This window comes from Trichechus manatus, unplaced genomic scaffold (genome assembly GCF_000243295.1).
Source record: "Trichechus manatus latirostris isolate Lorelei unplaced genomic scaffold, TriManLat1.0 scaffold00085, whole genome shotgun sequence".
Lineage (NCBI taxonomy): Eukaryota > Metazoa > Chordata > Mammalia > Sirenia > Trichechidae > Trichechus > Trichechus manatus.
In genome coordinates this window covers 8,009,634-8,029,664 of record NW_004444021.1, presented here as the reverse complement: position 1 = coordinate 8,029,664, position 20,031 = coordinate 8,009,634, and the positions used below count along the sequence as shown (strand labels likewise).

Sequence of the window (20,031 nt, the reverse complement as noted above, 5' to 3'; positions counted from 1 at the left end):
TCTTGGCCAAACTAAATGGTAGCCCCACTGTCCGGAACCAAATTAGTGAAGATTTGTCTCTTGGGAACCTAGGAGGCCATGGCCTGACCCTTTGAAACCTAGCAGTCCATGGTTCCACCCTTTGAAATTGAGGCAGCCCTGCTTTCCATGCACCTTCTAACTTCGGATCTCTGAGTTGCTCTAGGTTTGGTCCGTTTCTTTTTTGGAGGACAACAGATATAGCTCCTTTAGCCTGCTTCCTGCCTGTAGCATTCCAAGAGGCAGACAGTTTTATTTCCTTTTGTCTTGTCTCTGACCCCTTCAGTCTAAGCTGATGAGTTTTCTGCTATGGTAGTTGGTTTGATCCATCAGTTGCAGGCTTAATCTCTTTAACAAAAGATTGTGTAGCTACATCCTTGATGAACATTCTAGGACTCTTGTCCTTAGTTTGTACAACAGAATTTTCCAAATCTTTGTTTTGTTTTCATTTTGCACAGCTCATTTTTAAGTCCGCCTCTTCTCTCTTGCATTTTGCTATAAGCGACAAGGAGAAACCATGCAGTCTCTTTAAGATCTTGCTTAGAAATCTCATCACCCAGATCCCGCGGTCATCACTTACAAGTTCTACTTTCCACCAAACATTTGAACAGAATTTAGACAACTTTGCCACTGCATAAAAATCATCGCCCTTCCTCCATTGTCCGATCACATGTTCATCATTTTCTTTTAAAGCCTCACCAGAAGCACATTTAATGTCCTCATTTCTAGCAACATTCTGTCGCTGGCACTGTATGTATTCTCTAAGATGACAGAGACTTTTCCTATAGCTCTCTTCACTTCCTTCAGAGCCCTCACCAGAATTACCTTTGATGTCCATAATTCTAGCAACAGTCTCTACAAAGCAATCCAAGCTGTGACTATTAGGAACCTTAAAACTCTTCCATCTTCCAGCCATTACCCAATTCCAAAACCGCTTCCACATTTCAGGTATATGTTAGAGCGGTACCCTACTCCTGGTGCTAAATCTTGTCATAGTTAACTGGTGCTTCTATAACAGAAATACCACAAGTGGGTAGCTTTAACAAACAGAAACTTATTTTCTCACAGTTTAGGAAGCTAGAAGTCCGAATTCAGAGTGCTGGCTCTATGGGAAGGCTTTCTCTATCTGCTCTGGAGAAAGGTCTTTGTCTCTTCTGAGGTTCTTCTGGGTAGTCATCATATGGCTTGGCATCTCTCTTCCTCCATTTCTGCTTCTCCTTGCTTGTTTAATCTTTCAAAAGAGATTGACTCAAAATACACCCTACACTAATCCTGCCTCATTAACATAACAAACACAACCCATTCCCAAATGGGGTTGATTATAACCACAATCATAGAGGTTAAGATTTACAACACGTTTTTGAGGAACACAATTCAATACATAATAGAAGCTAAAATGGAGCTCACCTTCATAGTAACTAATCAGACATTACTCTTTTGCTGGGTTTTATTTCATTTGGTTTAACATTTTCAAATGAGTCCATGTTAGGATCATAAATGAAAGAAGTAGAACTTTTAAGATGGGCATAACTAATTGAAAAGTAAATTAATTGATATTAATATTAATATTGCAATTGTTTAAATCAGAGGGCAGCAAACTTTTTCTGTAAAGGGTTGGATGGTAAATATTTTAGGCTTTACAGGACATACAGTCTCTGTTGCAACTACTCAGATCTACCATTTGTAGCATGAAGCAGCCATAGACAATATGTAAATGAAGGGATGTGGCTGTGTTCCAATAGAACTTTGCTTATGGACACTGAAATTTGAATTTTGTATAAATTTCATGTATCATGAACTATTCTTCTTTTGATTTTTTTCCAGCTATTTTAAAATGTAGAAACATTCTTTACTTGTGGGCCTTACAAAAAACAGGTGGCAAGAACAGGTGACAAGCTGGATTTGGCCATTGGCTGTGGTTTGGTTTGACTGTTGGTTTGACTTCTGGTCTGAGTCACTGCAACCCACTGCAAGCAAAACTGTTCATAAGAACCTGTGTGAAAACAGGTTCTTGCCCTTGATGATTTAATCACCTACCCAAAGGCAAAGCCAGATACTCTCCTAAGTTTCTCTTGTAGTTCTGGACTGAATTATGAATATTGATTAGCAAGTGATAAAACTAAAGCAAGTGAATTGGTTCAAAGTAAATTAGCAGAATGGATTTAAAAGCCTTCTCTCATTGGGGTTTATATAACATTTATTGCTAAGGTGACTGGATATGGGGATAATATTCCATCTTATATAGAGACCCATTTAAAGTAACCATGTAGAAGTACATAATATTGATGCATAAAAATAGCTTCAGCATAGATTTTGAGCCCTGAGACTGGAGCCATTTGCATGTGTTCAAGCAGGATACACCTCAATCTTCAGACATTTACCAAATCCTACTTTAAGACTTAGTTATTGAGCTGTGAACGACATTTAGAATTCCTTTAATGATTAGTGGTTCAAGAAGCAGATCTCTCATTTCCTTGAACAAAATGTCTCAGTAAGGCTTTTAATTTGCCAGAATTTTCTTCATCTTATTAATGACTCATGGAAAAAGTTCTGTGTAAATAGCTTGTGACTATTGGTAAATTTGAGTGGGGAGGGCAGTATTTCCTTTCTCTCAGATGACTGATTTCTGATCATGCTTGGTTGGGTTTTAAATAAAACAGATAAGTCGATAGAAATTGTGCAAATCTAAACCTTCTGTCACAGAGCGGGAGTTTAGTCATTGCTTTATTCATGGGTTTGGATGAAAAGCTGTGGAGGTTACAATCCACACTTCCATCTTCCTGGCACCTCACTTTTCTTGGATTGCCCATGCTTACAGCACTTTGCTGAAGAACTCTGGGGCCCAAAGCTCTTAGGCGAGGCGAGTAAGGAGGGACTAGCCAAGAGAAAGTATGAAGTCAAAGACTGTACAAGTACACTGACTGAATTACTTCCTTTCTCTGGCCTCTGCATGGTCTGCTAACCAGTTTGCCTCACGGCTTGAAAGTGGGACCATTTTATTTTACAATGATAAACCTGAGTTGGGCAAGAGAGCCTATTAATATTTAAACTAGAGAAGACTCAGAGCACTTCAGATGCTGTAAACACCCAGAAAACCAATGATAGTTGAGCATACTATTAGGCTGTGATATATGTTTTATGATATGTCATTCTGGTTGAGTTCCTTAGATTCCAGAATTTTTTGCAAAGGTGGATAGGCTCAACTAGCTATATTCTGGAAGGATGAAATGTTGTTACGTTACTGTAGTAAAAATAAATAAATGAAAAACCTATCTGTTTGAAATGGCTTATGTAAAAGAGATTTTATAGCTGTTATTTTCCATACATACTCTGAAATTTTTTTTTTTTTTTAATTTCTCTAGGGATCACATGTTAGATGATGCAGTTTCAAATCGGCAACAAAGCTTGTGGCAAGGGAAGAGGAAACGATGAGAGCTGCCAGTTAATGCATTTTCAGTTTACTATCAGGGCGTGAAATACAGTGGCCATAGATAAAAATCTAGCTCTCAAAAACAGTTTTCTCAAGATTCATACACAAGCTTAATTGTCTTGTTTTAAAAGATCCATGATCAATTTGATTGTTTGAGGCATCAGCTGTGTCTCTGAACCACCCGTCTGATATTGTCTTCCTCAGACTGTCACATTCCATCAGTGGGTTGAGTTTATTTTCTCTCCTATCAGCCTTGCCTCAGCCTTTATCCTGAGCAGATGCTCATTCTGAGCACACTTAGCTAGCACTCCTGCCAGTTTCAGTCACAGCAGAATTCATTTTTGTCATCTAGTTCTGTTGAATCTACTACCCAATCTACCCCACCCGCTCCTCAAATTTCAGGTTCTTATTTGAATATGAGAATCCAGGGACTGGTGGGCGCTGTTGTCTTTGAGCATCTGGTAGATTTTGGAGTGGTTGATTAGGTTGCTGATTCAAATGCACTGAGAAAGAAGATAAGAAATTTCTAACACCTAACTCCTCACTTTATTTCTTTCAAGGCCAGCCCTGTTGGTGTTTGTGCATGTGTTCATTATTTTTGAATGTTTTAAAAATAGTATCAGTATGTCTTATTATCTGCGTCCTGGTAATGCAGCTTGTGGGTTCCCTCCTAGCCTTGATTCTTCTCTTCTTAAAGGCAAAGACTGTATCATATTCATCTTTCTCTTGGTAGTGCACTGAATAGTGGCCTGCAAAAAGATATGTCCATATCTTAATCCCTGAAGCCTCTGAACGTTACCTTATTTGGAAAAAAGGATCTTTGCAGATGTAATTAAGTTAAGGTTACTGAGATAAGGAAATCATCCTGGATTACCTGGGTGGGTCCTAAATTCAATAACAAGTGTCTATATTAGAGACACATAGAGGAGAAGACAGATATAGAGAAGGTGACGTGAAGATAGAGGCCGAGATTGGAGTGATGTGATCTCAAGCCAAGGAAGTTGGTAACCACCAGAGGCTCGAAGAGGCATGGAACAGATTCTCCGCTAGAACTTCAGTAGGGAGTGCTGCCCTGCTGACACTTTTACTTTGGACTTTCGGTCTCCAGAGAGAATAAATTCAAGCCACCCTGTTTGTGGTGATTTGTTACGGCAGCCACAGGAAATGAATGCACTCTATCCATGGCTCCTGGCACAGGACCTGGTAGATTGTTTGGTTCTCTTAGTAAATTTTATTACATTAATAAATGATTTTTGACTGAAGGGTTTACAGGGAGAAATAAGACTGCATTGGTAAGAATAAGCCTTTACAGTTTTAGCTTATCCATGCTTTTCCTGTTCACTCCTTTATTTAGTTTAGTAAAATATTCAAGTTTAGGGACAAGCCTGTGTGCCTGAACATTGTTCCTGGGACTTTGGAAAAGCATAGGAAGATAAAATACCCTGCATTTTTATTGCTTCTTTCAGCTATGAATAGTGAGAGTGATTTTCCAATGGAATGACAAGACATTTTTCTAGTGTCCTTCATAGTAATTAAGGTTGTTTTTGGAAATAAGAGCCACCAGACCTTCTCTGACAAGTTCTGCATTCAAGATGTAGGAACCCTCTCCTTGCCTCCAAGCCCTACCTACTTAGGCAAATTCTGGGCTGCTGTACAAATGTGGCTTAGAACAACTAGTATCTGTGTTGTCATCTGGCCACTGAGATAGTCTGATATTTATGGTATTGCCAGTCAGTCTCTGATCATTATGACCTGGAAGAAAGTGTGGATCTGGTAGGGTAACAACTTGTGCTCAAAGCATGTATAGATGCAAAGGGAGGCAGTTAGACCATTGCTTTCAACATGAAAAGTAGAAATGATCTGAGATCAACATATCCAAATTACCTTAAGTGATTCAAAAAGAACAAACCATTATCCAGCATGCTGGAAAACCTTGAAGGTTTTCTTGTCAATAACTTTTCATTAATACAGATGCTTTTTATTTTGTGCTGAGAAAAACAATCTGTTACACATAAAGTAACTTTAATATACAACATAGAAACTCATCCTAAATTAGTTACAAGGACCTACAAAAAACTTCATAGGAAAAAAAGTTACCTAATATTGCCACCATATTTTTTAGTAGACTGACCCTGTCAGACCCTGTCACCACTGCTCAGCTCTGTAAACAATGGTTATTTCCATGTTCTGGGGAATTGTTAATAATAGGGGCACTAAAATCAGCCTAAAAAGTTCTAGCACATCACTAGTTACTGTACAGTCCTCAAAAATAATTTATTGTACTGTTTCTAAAAAAAGGTACTAGGGTTGTTCTTTTGCTCTGTTTCCATATTCTGGAGCTGCACATGAGCACTTTTGTCTAACAGTCTAAAAACACGAGAACTGAACTGCACTTCACAATCACAGAGATGAGGTGGTGGAGTCAAGGACTTCCCGCCCGTTGCACACCGTTGGGACATACATGCTTGCAGAGGCTGGAAAACACAAACAGGACAGCAAACTCAGTTAGTTTGGTGGGCTACATGGGTAATGGCATGAATAATCTCAGAAACTAGTTGAAATTAAAACATTTTAACTTGGCTTTGGAAAATGCTAAGTGATTTAATGATGTAGTAGGTAAACTTTCTAAACATGTTCTGCTAAAAATTAGTTTGCATCCTGGAACATACCTCATCTAGAAGTATAAGTATAATCATTGTCGAAAAAGTCACTTGTGGCTTTAAAATTAACTTTGGTAATCTAGAAACTGGTTAAAATACAATTTGTAAAATTGAAAGCTCACTGCCATTTTCTTACACATTGTTACGTTAATTACTATTTTTAATACATTAATGAATATTCTGGTCAGAGATGACTTTTAGATAACCCTACGAGTCATCTGTGAATTCCACTGCATTGGAAAATGCTTTGATACATTTTCAATGCAAGTGGATAACCTTAGTGAAAACATTAGGGAGGGCTGGGGAGCTGAGAGCTTCAATTTCATGACAGTGCTCAGAAAAGAAGACATTCCGAAAGGATCATCTTCTTTTTAATGACAATAGTGATAATAGTGTCATGGGTTAAGTTTAATATGGGTATGTATATTCTTTTTTCTGACATTTAGTTTTCCCAGCTACAATTCTTAGCTATTAACTTGTTTTTTCTAAGGTTTTGTTTTTATGAAAAATCTAGGTACAGACAAGTACCTAGCTGTATGAATGTTTCAATTTCAAAGAAAGTGGGAACCAGTGGAAGTTTCAAGAAGGAAACAATTTTTTAGCCTGAAGAAGTGCCCAGAAATTGTGAGGCTCATGGGCAGCTTTGTTTTGGGGCAGGTGGGCTTTCTGCTTCTCAAGCCACCTTGTGGCAATGACCATCACCTACCACTGCAGAGAACTGGCTCAGGTTGTGAGCTCCCCGTGGCAGGTGTACTGCCTTTGACATTTTGACTAATTTCTGTATCTTCTCCAGGATCAAGTTTTATTATTTCTGTGCAGTTTTTCATTTTCAGAGATTGAAGAAGAACGATGTGTCATGGGCATAGGTCTAGAAGACTGGTGTGCTAAGGCCCCTTTTTATCTACCTTGGACTAGTCTGATACCCTCTCTATCTGCATTCCTTAAGATTATATCAAAACCTACTCTGATGTTCCCAGGCTATTGTGGAACTTGATGGAATGCTGTTCCTTCAAGTGTGCTTTTACAGTTGGCTTGCTCATTGCATTCTAATTTCCTAAAGATTAGGTGTGTTTTGACTAGGTAGGTAAATATAGGGGCTGCATGGGAAAACTTCAAGTTCTGTTTTAAAATAGTCTTTTACTTATACACCCCATGGACATCATTATAGAAGTTTACAGAATAACTTTGAGCCATCTACCTGCTTCATTAAAGGGAATGTCCTATGTCAGAATATCTAAATTCTTCTGGGAGAAAATAATACAAATTCAAGGTCTTCCTATAAGGAATAACGACACCAAACACACCAAACTCTTTCTGCAGCTAGTTTTTCCCTAAACCCTTTTTTAATGTGTTGGGGGGACTGTCACTTGTATTTTTATGCTTCTCTTTTACTGTTTCATCTGTAGCTATTGCCAATATATTTTGTTATGTAAAAAATACTCTCATTTTTGGACATATAGTAAAGGAAATTATTTTTTATGAGTTTACTACCTCAATTACTTTGCCTTTTATAAATATTTTACATATGCCTCCCATATTAGCCCATCTGTTATTCCCCAGGGTAGTAAAGTATGTGGAAGAGCAAAGTACTATCATTTTTTTGTGTGCATGTAATGAGCTTTTGTTATTATTTGATGAAATTCTCATGAGATTTTTAATGGGGTAAGGTTAGCCCATTTTCTTAAGTGCAGTTACGAAGATTTCTATAATCACCCTTTCTGCCAGAAATAAGAGGCATGCAGGCATATTTTTGGCTTTCCTGAGACTTGGGGTGAGTAGTAGCTGTTAGTTACTCTAGGATAAGGTGGTGGTTTTTTTTTTTTTTTCCCATTCAAGGTGAAAACTTGAAGCTATCTGAAAAAGACCTAATATTTTCACCATTGATCACAAAAGGGCAATTCACACCCATCAACAGGCATATTTTGCTTCACAAGCTTTGTGAAGCATTGGAGGATCAATGCAGCCAAGTGGTGGCTTTGTCTTGCTCTGTGAAATTTATTTCTCTTCTGCGAGTAATGCACAGGCTGGCCAGGCTTTGGAGAAAATGACCCTATTTTTTCAGGTAACTGTGGCTCTCAATCAATGCTAAGCATATTCATGTATTCATTTAATACATTCTTATGGTTGCCAAGTCTGTTAGTCAGTTTAGTGGCTGAAACATGGTTCCTGAGAATCAGTGTGTTACTATAACTGTGTAATACATCAGACGCAGGGAAAAAAATAAACATTTAAACAGAACAGACATTCCAGTTCGCCCTCATCTGTTCCATTTCCTTGCTCCTGGTGACCCCAAATAACTTTTCCCAGGATGTCTGCGTATTTAAATGTTTTAATGTCTGGAATCCAGTTTCCACTAGCTGTCCACTGCCTTGCCTTTCTGAACTCATTTTATTTCTCTTTGCCTTATTTTCCTTGTGCTAGAGCCCCTTGGTCCCATTCCAGAAGTTCATCTGGTGATTACTATGTCATTTGGGCAGATGATGACATTACTAGCCACTGGGTTGGTAGCCTGGGTATGTCAGAGATTTCACATGGAAGACATAGAATCAATTATTAAGAAATATGAACTATTTTCTCAGGGGAGTGTTTTCCCTTTATGACCCAAGTAATGGTCTCAAACTGTTAATAGTAGATTTGAGATAAAATTATATTCATTATAATGTGGGGTAAAATCTATAAGCCCAGGATTTTGTTCCCAAATGTGGAGTTAGGACTGTATAAAAACAAAAACTTCTTCATTCAGTGATTTCATTTCTTGTGAGACAAGAGCAGTGGAAATAGAAGGTATATCATGTACCTTTTTATAACCCACGGTACAGTTTAATTACCTTAGCAGAAATTTCACTACATGCTTTACTACATTTTACTAAATTTCAACTACAAGCCTTACTACATTTTTTCTGCTTCATCTGTCTTTCTAACGTTCTTTCTGTGTCTCCTTCCTCCCTCAGGAAGTACAAAAGTGGATGTCCAATGGATAATTGTAAATGAAAGGACTCAATAATTTTGTGTACTACTCTACACATTCTGTATCCTTCTCTCTTCCTCTTAGTTGCCAAACATCTCTGGTTTTTCCTCTCTTCTGTCCAAATGTGTTCTCAGACAAAGATCAGAAACTCATTCACCCTGAAGTTCAAACAACTAGTCTTAGCTGTGTGTGTTACTATGCTTAGAGGTCAATTCTGAGTCAAAGTGTTAAACTCTAGTAACATAATTGCAGGCATTAATCTTCCTATCTGGTGGAGCTAATCCTGCTCACTTCGCCTTCAAATTATATAGCATATCTGAACACTTTATTAGCTTCCACTGCTACCACCCCGGTCTAAACCATCAACACCTGGACTGTGCAACAGCCTCTGAAGTGATCTTTCTGCCTGCTCGCTATGTTGTTTTCTGCCTACATGGCCAAAATGAGGCTTTAAAAGTCAGATCAGGCCACAGCTTTGTTGAAACCCAATGATTTCCCATTTCTCTCAGTAGGACAGCAAAAATTCTTACAATGATCTCCAAAGTCCTACGTAGTCTACTCCGTCTCTGTCCTCATCTCCTCCCGCTTTCGCCCTTGTTCATTTCCATTCTAGCCACATTGGCCTCTTTGCTGTTCTCCAAAATTTGGGCCTTTGAATTTGCTGTTCCTGTGCCTGGAATGTCTTTCCTGGAGATATTGACATGGTTCGCTCCCTTCATTTCCGTCAGGTCTCTGTTCAAATGTCACCTTATCGAGGAAGTCTTCCCTGAAGACCCTATAGAAAGTAACTCTCTCCTTCCCAGAATGCCTTATTTGCCTGTACCCCATGTTATTTTATCAATGTTATATCTCCATTTGATATATTATGTATTATTGGTTTGTCTATTTGTGCCCTCCTGCCACATTAGGATACAAGCACTATGAAAGCAGTTTGTCTGCTTTGTTCATTCCAACTTCCCCAGTGCCTAGAGCTGAGTCTGAGCCCAAATGTTTCTTCAATGAACGAAAGAATCACCCATCAGATTGGTCATATTTACTTGATAAGAGGCCCTCTCCCAAAGCCTCTGAAATTATGCCAGGTAAAGCAGTCATCTTTAGTTTTTTGCACACGAGTAGGGATCTCTCTGCTAAAAGCATATAGTCCTCTCCACTTAGGGATGTTCTCCAGAGAATTCCACTTAAGCAAATGAAAAGGAAGTAGAAAGGAGAAATGGAGCGTAATAAATTGATGTCAGACCCTTCGCCTGCTTTGTTTTAAAATATTGACAGCTGAAATCAATATACCGGCAGCATCTGATTACATACACATTTCTCTTAAAATATATATACTTTATGTTCCCAAAGGCAGTCAGTGCCCTGGTGGTGTAGTGGTTAAGAGCTCAGGCTGCTAACCAAAAGTTTGGCAGTTCGAATCCACCAGCCACTCCTTGGAAACCCTAGGGGCAGTTCTACTCTGTCTGATAAGGTCGCTATGAATTAGAATCAACTTGATGGCAGCGGGTTTTGGGTTTTAGAGGCAGTTAATAAATAGAAATGTGTATGACTATAGATATCTCTCATGGAATAGTGAGCTCTCTGGTTTAGGAACTCTTTCTGAGTTTACATTATATTCCAGTGTGTGTGGGGGGCAATACAATGTAATTTACTTCAAGAAAATGATACTTGTTTTCAAAGCACCATTTAGATGAGAGCAATTATGCGTTTGACAAATAGTCACTATTAATAATATTCTTTTATTTGTCTTCGTCAAATCACATTTCTGAGAACGCTTATGGGTAGCCTGTCTGGAAGATCACGTCTCCTCTGTGTGCAGCCTGGTTGTGTGAACCACTGAGGTCTCCTCACACGGACATGCTTTATGTTGCGAACTCCCTGGAATGAGGCTTTTGAGAGGAATACAGATCTACATATATGCTGAGAGAACAAGATGCTGTCAGGTGTGGGGCTGAAAGAAAAACATTTAACTTTTTTAAAAAGTCACTGAATTTGTAGATGCTAAGGTAGTCATTGTCAGAATTGTCTCTGAGATGAATATTGTAACTGAGCTGAGACAGAAAAATCCAGAAAGGCCAGAGGAACCATATTGCAGCTTTTGAGTGTTTTATCTGTGACATCAGTTACCAAGTTCCTTAAAGTATGTAATCGATAGGGTCCTATTCACCTAAATATGAAGTTATTAGATAAATGATCCTTAAGGTCCCTTCCAGATCCAGTCTCTGTAGCCATTGCTATTAAAGAAGGTGAGCAATATTTGGTTTGGGGAAAACCTAGGGTACTATTAGAGGTAAAGGGCAAATTATTCAGGGATTGGAAAAGAGCAGTTGTGAGACAAATACAATGGAAATATTAACACAGAAGATGGAAGAAGTAGTAAACATCAGTTCTCTAATATATGTAGGGTTCTCTGTTATAGCTGGAGACTCACTATTCTCCAATCCTCAGTGAGGAAGTGAGCAAAAGGGAAAGGGATGAGGTTCTTAAGAATGCTGTGGATGGGACATTCCTTTCCAAAGGGAAAATGGATTGACATCTCTCTGATTCAGATGCATTCTGCCTGGAGCAGATGGCCTAACTTGCTGAATACTCTAGGCTCCTGCTGCATTGTCCAGTGAGGATTTATGTTGATAATATACTTATGCCTGTGGAGCAGAAGGCCATCAATTCAGTCTGTGTTGCCAAATAACTTGCTAATTTGCCTGGCCAGGCTAGTCCACAGTGTCATTATGGGACTCCCTGAACTTACAGTGCAGGCATATTACTCTGTTTTTCTGAACTTGCAGTGTAAGGAAGAAACTTGGGCATTATGCTTCATTTTTTTCTTTTATAAAGTCATATTCAGACTTCAATAGGGGCTTGCTCCCTGCTCCTTGGGTGTTTTTAAAGGCTTGGCCACTGATAGGTGCAGAGTCTGGTCATTATGTACTTGCTTTCTGTTGCTGTAGCTACGTGAAAAAATTATGCCTTCTGTGACTCTGGAAGACTGTTCACTTAATCTTTTTATACTCCAGCTTCCTTTTTATAATGTGAAAATACTTTGTAATAAAGAATAATTCTATTAATTGAGCAGTTCGTTCATCACCACCTAGACAAGTGACTTTCTGAATAAGGTTTTGGCAGAGGGAATCAATTTCCATATGCCAATAGTTCCTCTGGGACCCAAACTCAGGCATCATTAGTTAGCAGAAGCCTCTTGGCTGATCTTAATGGTAATGACATACATACATCTGAATGATCACCATGAGCAAGAGGAACACACATTTCCCTAGGACCAAGTATATAACAACTCTGAATACTATTGGGCATACTTCATTCCATACCTCGCTACCCAATCCATGCTGATACAAAACCATCTGAGTGCCAACAACATTCTGACCTGCATGAATCCTTTAGGGTCATATGGTGAGTAACCTCATGTGTACACCCAGCTGTCTCCTTCAAAATTATACAATTCCATTTACATTCCCAGCATATGTTCTCGATTGCCTATACTTGGGAACCAGCTCTGGGAAGCCCATTTGCTTCTAAAGCTGAACAAAAGAAAGAAATGACCTCTTTTCTTTCTCATCCGAACACAAAGTATGTTTGCTTATGTGTGCGGGTGTGGGAGCAGTGTTACAGTATGAGTTTAGGATTTCAAAGTCTCTGAATTTACCCTGCCTTTGGAAGGAAAGTTCCTACTTTCAGTAACTGTTTTCTAGTGACCAGGTGCCTCTGTGTGTATACAGTGTATCACTGAGCATGCACTCTCAGCCTGTCGGTCTTCCCTGTCTTTGCTGGGGGAAGAACTGCGCTGATACATTTTGTACATCGTTGGAGAAATTGGGGCACTAATGTGATTGCTCACCCTGTGATGCTGAGCTATTTTGAAGTATCCTTCCTAATCGACTCAAGGCAAAATTGTGAACTAGTCTTTTGTCTCTGTCATTTCCAGGCTCCCTTCCCCACCCCGTGATTCCACTCCCCTTCTTCCCCTTCATCCTTCTGTCAGTTAATTTCTCCTACTTCATACTAAAGATTAATTGAAAATGTCTTAAAAAGTTGTCCCCTCCAGGTACATTTGTGCTTCAGAGGACTCTAAAGAATTAAATCAGTGATTCCCTAAGGATAGTGTTTCAGATATTTGTAGGCCAGCAAGAGAGAGCATTTTGGACTGGGCCATTATCCTGGGATCCTTAAGTTCCCACTGCCCCTCAGCTGGTTCTCAGCTGAAAAAAACATTATGTCGTTGAAATCGGATGAAGAGCTATTCCAGCATTTTCTGAGGTGTGTTCATGGGATGTTACCTGGTTTTACCGTGGTCAAATACTTTTTAAGAAATGCTGTGAATAATAAAGTTAAACTTTCTTTGTTTTTTTGCTACAGCAGTTCTCAAAACCTTTAACATGCTATTGGTGTTATGGATTTCCAAGGAGGTGTTTAGAGTGTAGCATTTTCCATCTCTTCCTCTTTTAACTTTTCAGGAAACACTTTCAGCACCTGTGTGACATATATGCTGCAGAACACCAATCTAGTCCAATCCTCTAGTCTAATGAGTAAACTGAGCCAGGGAGCAATGAAGTAATTTTCTCAAGGTTACCTATTGAACTAGTTAGTCAAGATTAGAGGCCAGGTTTTCTGACTCCACAACATGGTTGAAAGTCCTAATGGCAGTTGTGTATTTAATGTCTTTCTTCCCTGTATAAACCCCTAGAACAGAAACTGACTCTTCTGCCTACCACTGTATCCCCGGCACCTAGCACGACACCTCCCGCACAGTTGAATCAGTATTTACTAAAACTGAATCAAGATTTTTCATGGGGACGTGTGTTGCCTATTCTTGCCTGTGTCCATTGCTCCCCCTCCCAGCCTGGTCCCTACCACAATGCTATTTATGAAGAAGTCAGCGATGAGTTCTATACTTACACTGAGAATATGTAGTCCCAGTTCCGCTGACACTGAACCTGTTGAGGTGCAGTCTGTGTGTGACCACGTTCTTCTGGGGTTGGAACAAGATGATGTGCACCTTGGGTGCAAACAAACAGCCCAGAACCACGAAGCCACTGAGGCTAACGGAGATGCACATGGTTGTCGTCTGCACCTGCAAGAAAAGGTTGCCTAATAAGTGCCTGGCTGTAAAGGTATCTAACTGAAGACGGCTTTGAAACAAGACCAAACCCTGAAAAACTGTGAATCATCCACAGCTCTGTTCTTATTACAGCCAGACTGAGACGGTCATTAAATTGGGTCTTCTGAGTATGGGGTGTTCATGGAAATATTACTTAGGATTTGTAAGCAAACACTATTTGTGTGGGGCATTCCTGGGTGCTTGCCAAGACCTCACATGTGTTTTCTTGTTTATCTTTTTCTTTATTTTTGTATAAAGAAATTTCTGCAGAGCCACTGAAGTCAGAATCCTAAACAGTAAAACCTAAATATTCAGTAATGAAGTTGCTAGATTGCTAAAGATTTCAGTAAGTGAACTTGGCCTTTTACATTTTTCCATCCCCCCTTCTTGCTGGGAGCTCTGTCTTTCAGCTACTGGTTTATGTATTCACATTTTAGGAGCACTACCAACTTTCCTCAGAGCCCTGGTGGTGCCAGTGATTAAGTGTTTGACTGCTAACCAAAAGGTCGGCCGTTCAAATCCACCAGCTGCTCCTTGGAAACCATATGAGGCAGTTCTACTCTGTCCTATAGGGTTGCTATGAGTCAGAATCATCTCAACTGCAGTGGGTTAACCAACTTTCTTCTGGAGTACCTGCTCTTTTCATTATTTCATGGCATCTCTCTGGAAGTTTGATTCTTCAGGTAGTCATTGTTCAATCTTTTTGTTCTCTAGGTGTCCATAAACCCAATCTTGGTAGGGAATTTTCACTTCTCCCTCTTTGCTTTCTATGAAACTATACCTTGGAACTAGGAACTTCTCATTCTCTTGCTCTCACTCTCCATCTTCTCTGATCTCATCATTTGTCTTGTCTTCAGTTCCCATAGATTCAGTGAAATATCCCAAATTAGATACCATACATTTTATCACTTTTTATACCGAAAAATGGAAAATAATTATTTCTATCAGTTTTGTGAAAATTTACCCTAGTTACTCAGAGCCCCCCTGGAATCCTAGAGTGATTTTAGATTTCTTTCTCGTTTTCCCCTAGACAACGCTATTACCAAATAGTGCCCTCAAGTCTCTGACCTTCCTTTTTAATCAAGGAAAGCTGAAGACTGAACAATTAACTGGAGAATCCACCCACATGACTTTAGAAAGTTTCGTTCTGTTTTTTGATTAAAAAAAATTCAGGCTACAGTTCAGCCCTGAGTTTTACTTTAAATATTGAAAGCATAATCCCTCTTTATTACTTTAAAGCTCTTGTCTCTCTTAAGTACTCCAGTGCTTTCCTACTTGGAGCCTGGAATTACAAACTCTGTTCCCTTTAGTCAGAATCCCTCTGATACTGGTTCCCTTTAGTCAGCTTATCAGGGAAAAGGCTACTATCTAATTCTATGATGTAAAAGCCTTGATACAGTATAACATACCTGTAATAAATTTGAAATCTTTATATTATTTTTACAAAGCCCAAGTATCAGCCTCATAGTTTCAATTGTCCAGTGTCTTTAGTAAGTTACACTTTTAAAAAGTTTGTATTGTCTACAGTTCTGTTCTCTGACTCTAGAGACACTACCAGTTCCTGCTGCTCTGTTTTCATCTTCCTAAAACTCCCAGTAACACATGACAGTTAATCACTGCCTTCTTTTTGGCATTCTCGACACATCTTTCCTCACTGGCTATACCATTTCTTAGTTATCTTTTCTGCTTTTTTCTCTTACCTTTAATTGCTGAAGTATCTTAGACCTCAATTTTAGATTCTTTTCCCTTTGCTATCTCATTGAATTTCATGGCTTTAAATATCTCCTATGTTGATGATGTCCAGTAAAGTAAAAATCTGACGCTACAGTTCTTGACGGATTTGGCAATGAGAATGAAATCCTGACAAACACACATGGCTTTTTCAAAGAGGAAGTATGAGGTTTCACTGGCTGATTAACAAGTTTTGCGTGAAGTCCACAGCAAGTGGTGGAAACATGTTAACCAAATTGTACAGTCAACCAGGCAAGTAAATGGTGCTTTACTTTATTTCAGTGAGGCAGAATTGGGGAGGTACTTGCAGGCTGAAAAACAGGAAGTAGGTTCAAAGAGAGCTGTTGGAATGGTGCCCTGATTGTTGGGAACTCTCCTTTGAGGGGTTGGGATGAGGGGTGGGGTGGGATGGAATTCTCCAATCTGATTCAGGTCCTCTTGATTGTAACAATTAGTACTGGGATTTGTCTGAGTGGGCAGATGTTCTTCTTTTCATACAACAGTTACAGGGACCTGTACCTACACTGAGCATGAAAAGAGACGTTCACCACCACCACTAAGGCAGAAACCAGGAGAACAATTTGAACTTTGGCTAGTTCCCTAGGGAATTGAGGGGGCAGGGCTCGTAATACTTGTTAAGGAAGAATGGTAACAGGTGGGCCTTGATGCTCTATTTAGGGTGTTTATAATAGCTTCAATTAGTTCTCCTTGTTTTAGGCTCTCCTTCAAATCCATCCTTCAGATCAGGGATAGATAAGTTTGTGGTATAGTATGAAGGGTATAGATTTGGATCAGAAAATCTTGTCCTGTTATTTCTTAACTGTGTCACCTGGGAAGCTAATTATCTTGAGTTTGTTTACTTATCTCTCCTATGGATAATATTAGCTACTTTCCAGGGTGTTAATGAGGATGAGAGAGAGAGGTATTCTAAGTATCTAGCAGAGTAAGGTCTCAGAAATGTTGATCAAGAAGGATTATCTTTTTTTCCCCTCCTAGCTTCTGTCATGTCACTTTTTGCCTGAGCAAACAAAAGAAAAGAAAACTAACAAAAAATTCCAGGATGTTGAAGCCCTGGTTACAAGATCATGAATAATCTGGCCCAGTTTCGAATTCTCATTAATTTCTCACTAGATCCTCCCCACCCCCAATCCATCTACCACTGAGTAAGACTCATATCACTGCCTTCTGATTATTTCATTCCTGTCTTGCCTCAGGAGTATTCCCTATTGCCTCAAATGCCCTACTCTTTTTATTCTCTAAATACCTTAATTGTACCTGCCCATCAAGGTACAGGGTAAAATCCTACATTTTTAGGGAGCATTCCTAAAAAAACTAAGCTTTTCCAATTTAACTTTTCTTTGCAACCTTAGGCATTTAGAGTCTGTCTCACCAATTTAATTATAAATCATCGTGTGTTAATCTTGAATTCTTTCATGTTTGACACTTTTTTTTTTCCCTGCTGGGATATAAGCTTCTTGAAGACTGGAATAGTGCTTTATATTTATTTATAACTCACAATGGGTGGCAAAGTACTGAGCCATAAACCTTCTTAACTGATGCCCAAATTCCTTCCAGTAGCTCTTGAATTATGGGATACTTTTCTATTGCTGCTGATTCTATTTGCACTACATGGCTTCCCTCTGGGAAATTTTAAATTTCGGACTTGTTGTGGATATACATAAGTCTTTCAAAACAAGGATTCCAAGTTCAAATGCTTATAGGAAGCACACAGGTTCATAAGTGAAACGAGTCAGGTGTAAGAATTCAGGGAGTGGTGGAGGCTATGAGGAATAGGAGAGAGAGTGTCCTGCCTCGAGGGGAAGGCACTAATAGTGTCCAGCTAATTGCTGCATGTAGAAATTTGAGCCCGTGCCTTTTACTTTGCTAAGAGAAGGTAAGAGTTTGGATATTTATGAGCAATTTCTCAATTTTCTAACTCTGACAAATTTCAAAACAGTGCAGACCAGACTGTGAGACAAACATATCTGTGAGACAAGAAGTGTATGTAACACATTGGAGCAGTGGTTTTTGACCTTAGCTGCAAATTAGAGTCACCTGGGAAGTTTTGAAAAATCCTGATGTCCAGGCCACAGGCCAGGCCAATTCAATCAGAATCTCTGGGGGTGTGACCTAGGCATTAATATATGTTTTAAGGCTTCCCACTTGATTTCACGTGCAGCCAAACTTGAAAACCACTGTGTTGGAGGCTTCAGTTTACTTTTTTTTTTTCCTTACTTGTACAAATTTGGGATTGGCATTATTGGTAGGGAGTAAATGAGGCCTCAGACAGTCTTAATGTGATTGGATGCCTAGTATGTGTACCTTAAAAAACTCCACTCCGCATCCTCTGCCCCATGTGCCTTACAACTTACGTCATGTGATGAAACCTCTGATATCTTCAAATAATTGCATCCAGTCAGTCTCTCTACTATATCATTATCATGTCAAAAGAAAAAAGTCATTTTTTTCTGTTTGAGGAATAAATGCTAATTCATCCAATGAAATTTAATTTTTATAACATTATGCTTATTCTCAGCAATATTTTCTACTCTATTTTTGCCAGCTCTTTTGAGCTTGAATAGTTTCAAATCATAGGCCTAAAACCAAAAATACCAAATTGATTGCTGTCTAGTCGATTGTGACTCATAGCGACCCTACAGGTCAGAGTAGAACTGCCCCACAGGGTTTCCAAGACTGTAATCTTTACGGAGGCAGACTGCCACATCTTTCTCCCTCCAAGAGGCTGGCGGTTTCAAACCGCTGACCTATGGTTAGCAGCCGAGTGCTTAATCACTGTACCACCAGGGCTCCTTAATCAAAGACCTAGGGCAAAATAATTACCATTTTAACCATTTTGCAGTCTCAACACCGTAAATCATGTCCACTAAGAACGGCTACCTAAGAACTTAAAAAACAATCCTTGCAGATCTATAGCAGTGGATATATGTATAAAGACAAAAGATAGAAACCTGGCAAACAAACCAACTCCATTGCTGTGGAGTCGATTTCGACTCACAGCGACCCTATAGGACAGAGTAGAACTGCCCCATAGGGTTTCCAAGGAGTGGCTGGTGGATTTGAACTGCCAACCTTTCGGTTAGCAGCTGTAACTCTTAACTACTTCCATAAAGATAGATAGAGGGGTAGTAAAATACATTGACTATGCTGTCGTTAGGTGCTGTTGAGTTGATTCCGACTCATGGCAACCTCACGTGACAGAGTAGAGCTGCCTCGTAGGGTTCTCTTGGCTGTGATCTTTACAGAAGCAGATTGCCAGGTCTTTCTCCCACATAGGTGCTGAGTGGGTTTGAACCACGAGCCTTTCAGTTAGCAGCCAAGCACTTGACTGTTGCACCATCAGGGCTCCTTACATTGACTATAGCTCTCCATTTTGAACCCCAAACTCTAAAGGTTTGTTTAATCTAACCTTGGATTATGCTAATCTAGTTCTTATGTTATCTTTTCTTGCAGATTTTCAAATTTTTTACATGTATTTTTAGAAAGCCTGATCATTATCCTAACATTAAACTTAGGTTCTTCATTTTTATTGTTCGTCCTTTAATGTAGTATTGATTTCAGTCACACGGTTATGCATAATTTAACAGACTAAATACATTAAACTTTGCCAGTCTCTTGATTCCATGCTTTAAATAGCTTTCTCTTCTTTTTGAGCTGCAATTTTCCAGATTTTGGCAATGTAGGAATTGCCAATAAAAAGATTTGTGGACTATTACAACCTATGGAGGCGCTTCATTTTCCGTAAGCGTGGTGTAACGAGGAAACCATTATGTCTCCGGGAAATTTTAACCTACGACTACTTAGGAAATGTAAAGGATACAAACTAATTGCCTCAAGAGAAATAAATTCTTATATTCATTCATTGAAACCACTAAATCAGAATTTCAATGCAGCAACAACTGATGAATGGTTTCAACAATCTGAGAAATGATGATGAGATGATGAACTATTTCTTTCAGAGGAGATGGTAATTATGTTGAAGCCCAGAAATCTGAACTGTATATTACTAAGACTATTTGATAAATGCCTTAATTAGGTTACCTGGATATATACAGTAAAACTTTTAACTCGTTCAAAGAACTTTTAACTAGTTTAATAGATA

The 20,031-nt window shown here is 39.1% G+C and overlaps 1 protein-coding gene across 2 annotated transcripts in view; it reads right to left on the bottom strand.

Moving 5' to 3' along the window:
• Positions 1-5,562: 5,562 nt before the first annotated feature.
• The window catches only part of GRM3 (glutamate metabotropic receptor 3), a 249,807-nt gene continuing 235,338 nt past the window's right edge, over positions 5,563-20,031 (bottom strand). Inside the window, exons 4-6 of one of the 2 annotated variants that reach the window (XM_004381479.2) lie at positions 13,981-14,153; positions 9,694-9,701; positions 5,849-5,922 (exon numbers count right to left, since the gene is read on the bottom strand). In XM_004381479.2, coding sequence (XP_004381536.2) covers positions 5,849-5,922; positions 9,694-9,701; positions 13,981-14,153 — 255 coding nt within the window. Of the gene's footprint in view, positions 5,923-9,693; positions 9,702-13,978; positions 14,154-20,031 lie in introns of both variants that reach the window. The other variant, XM_004381478.1, reaches the window with a different exon arrangement.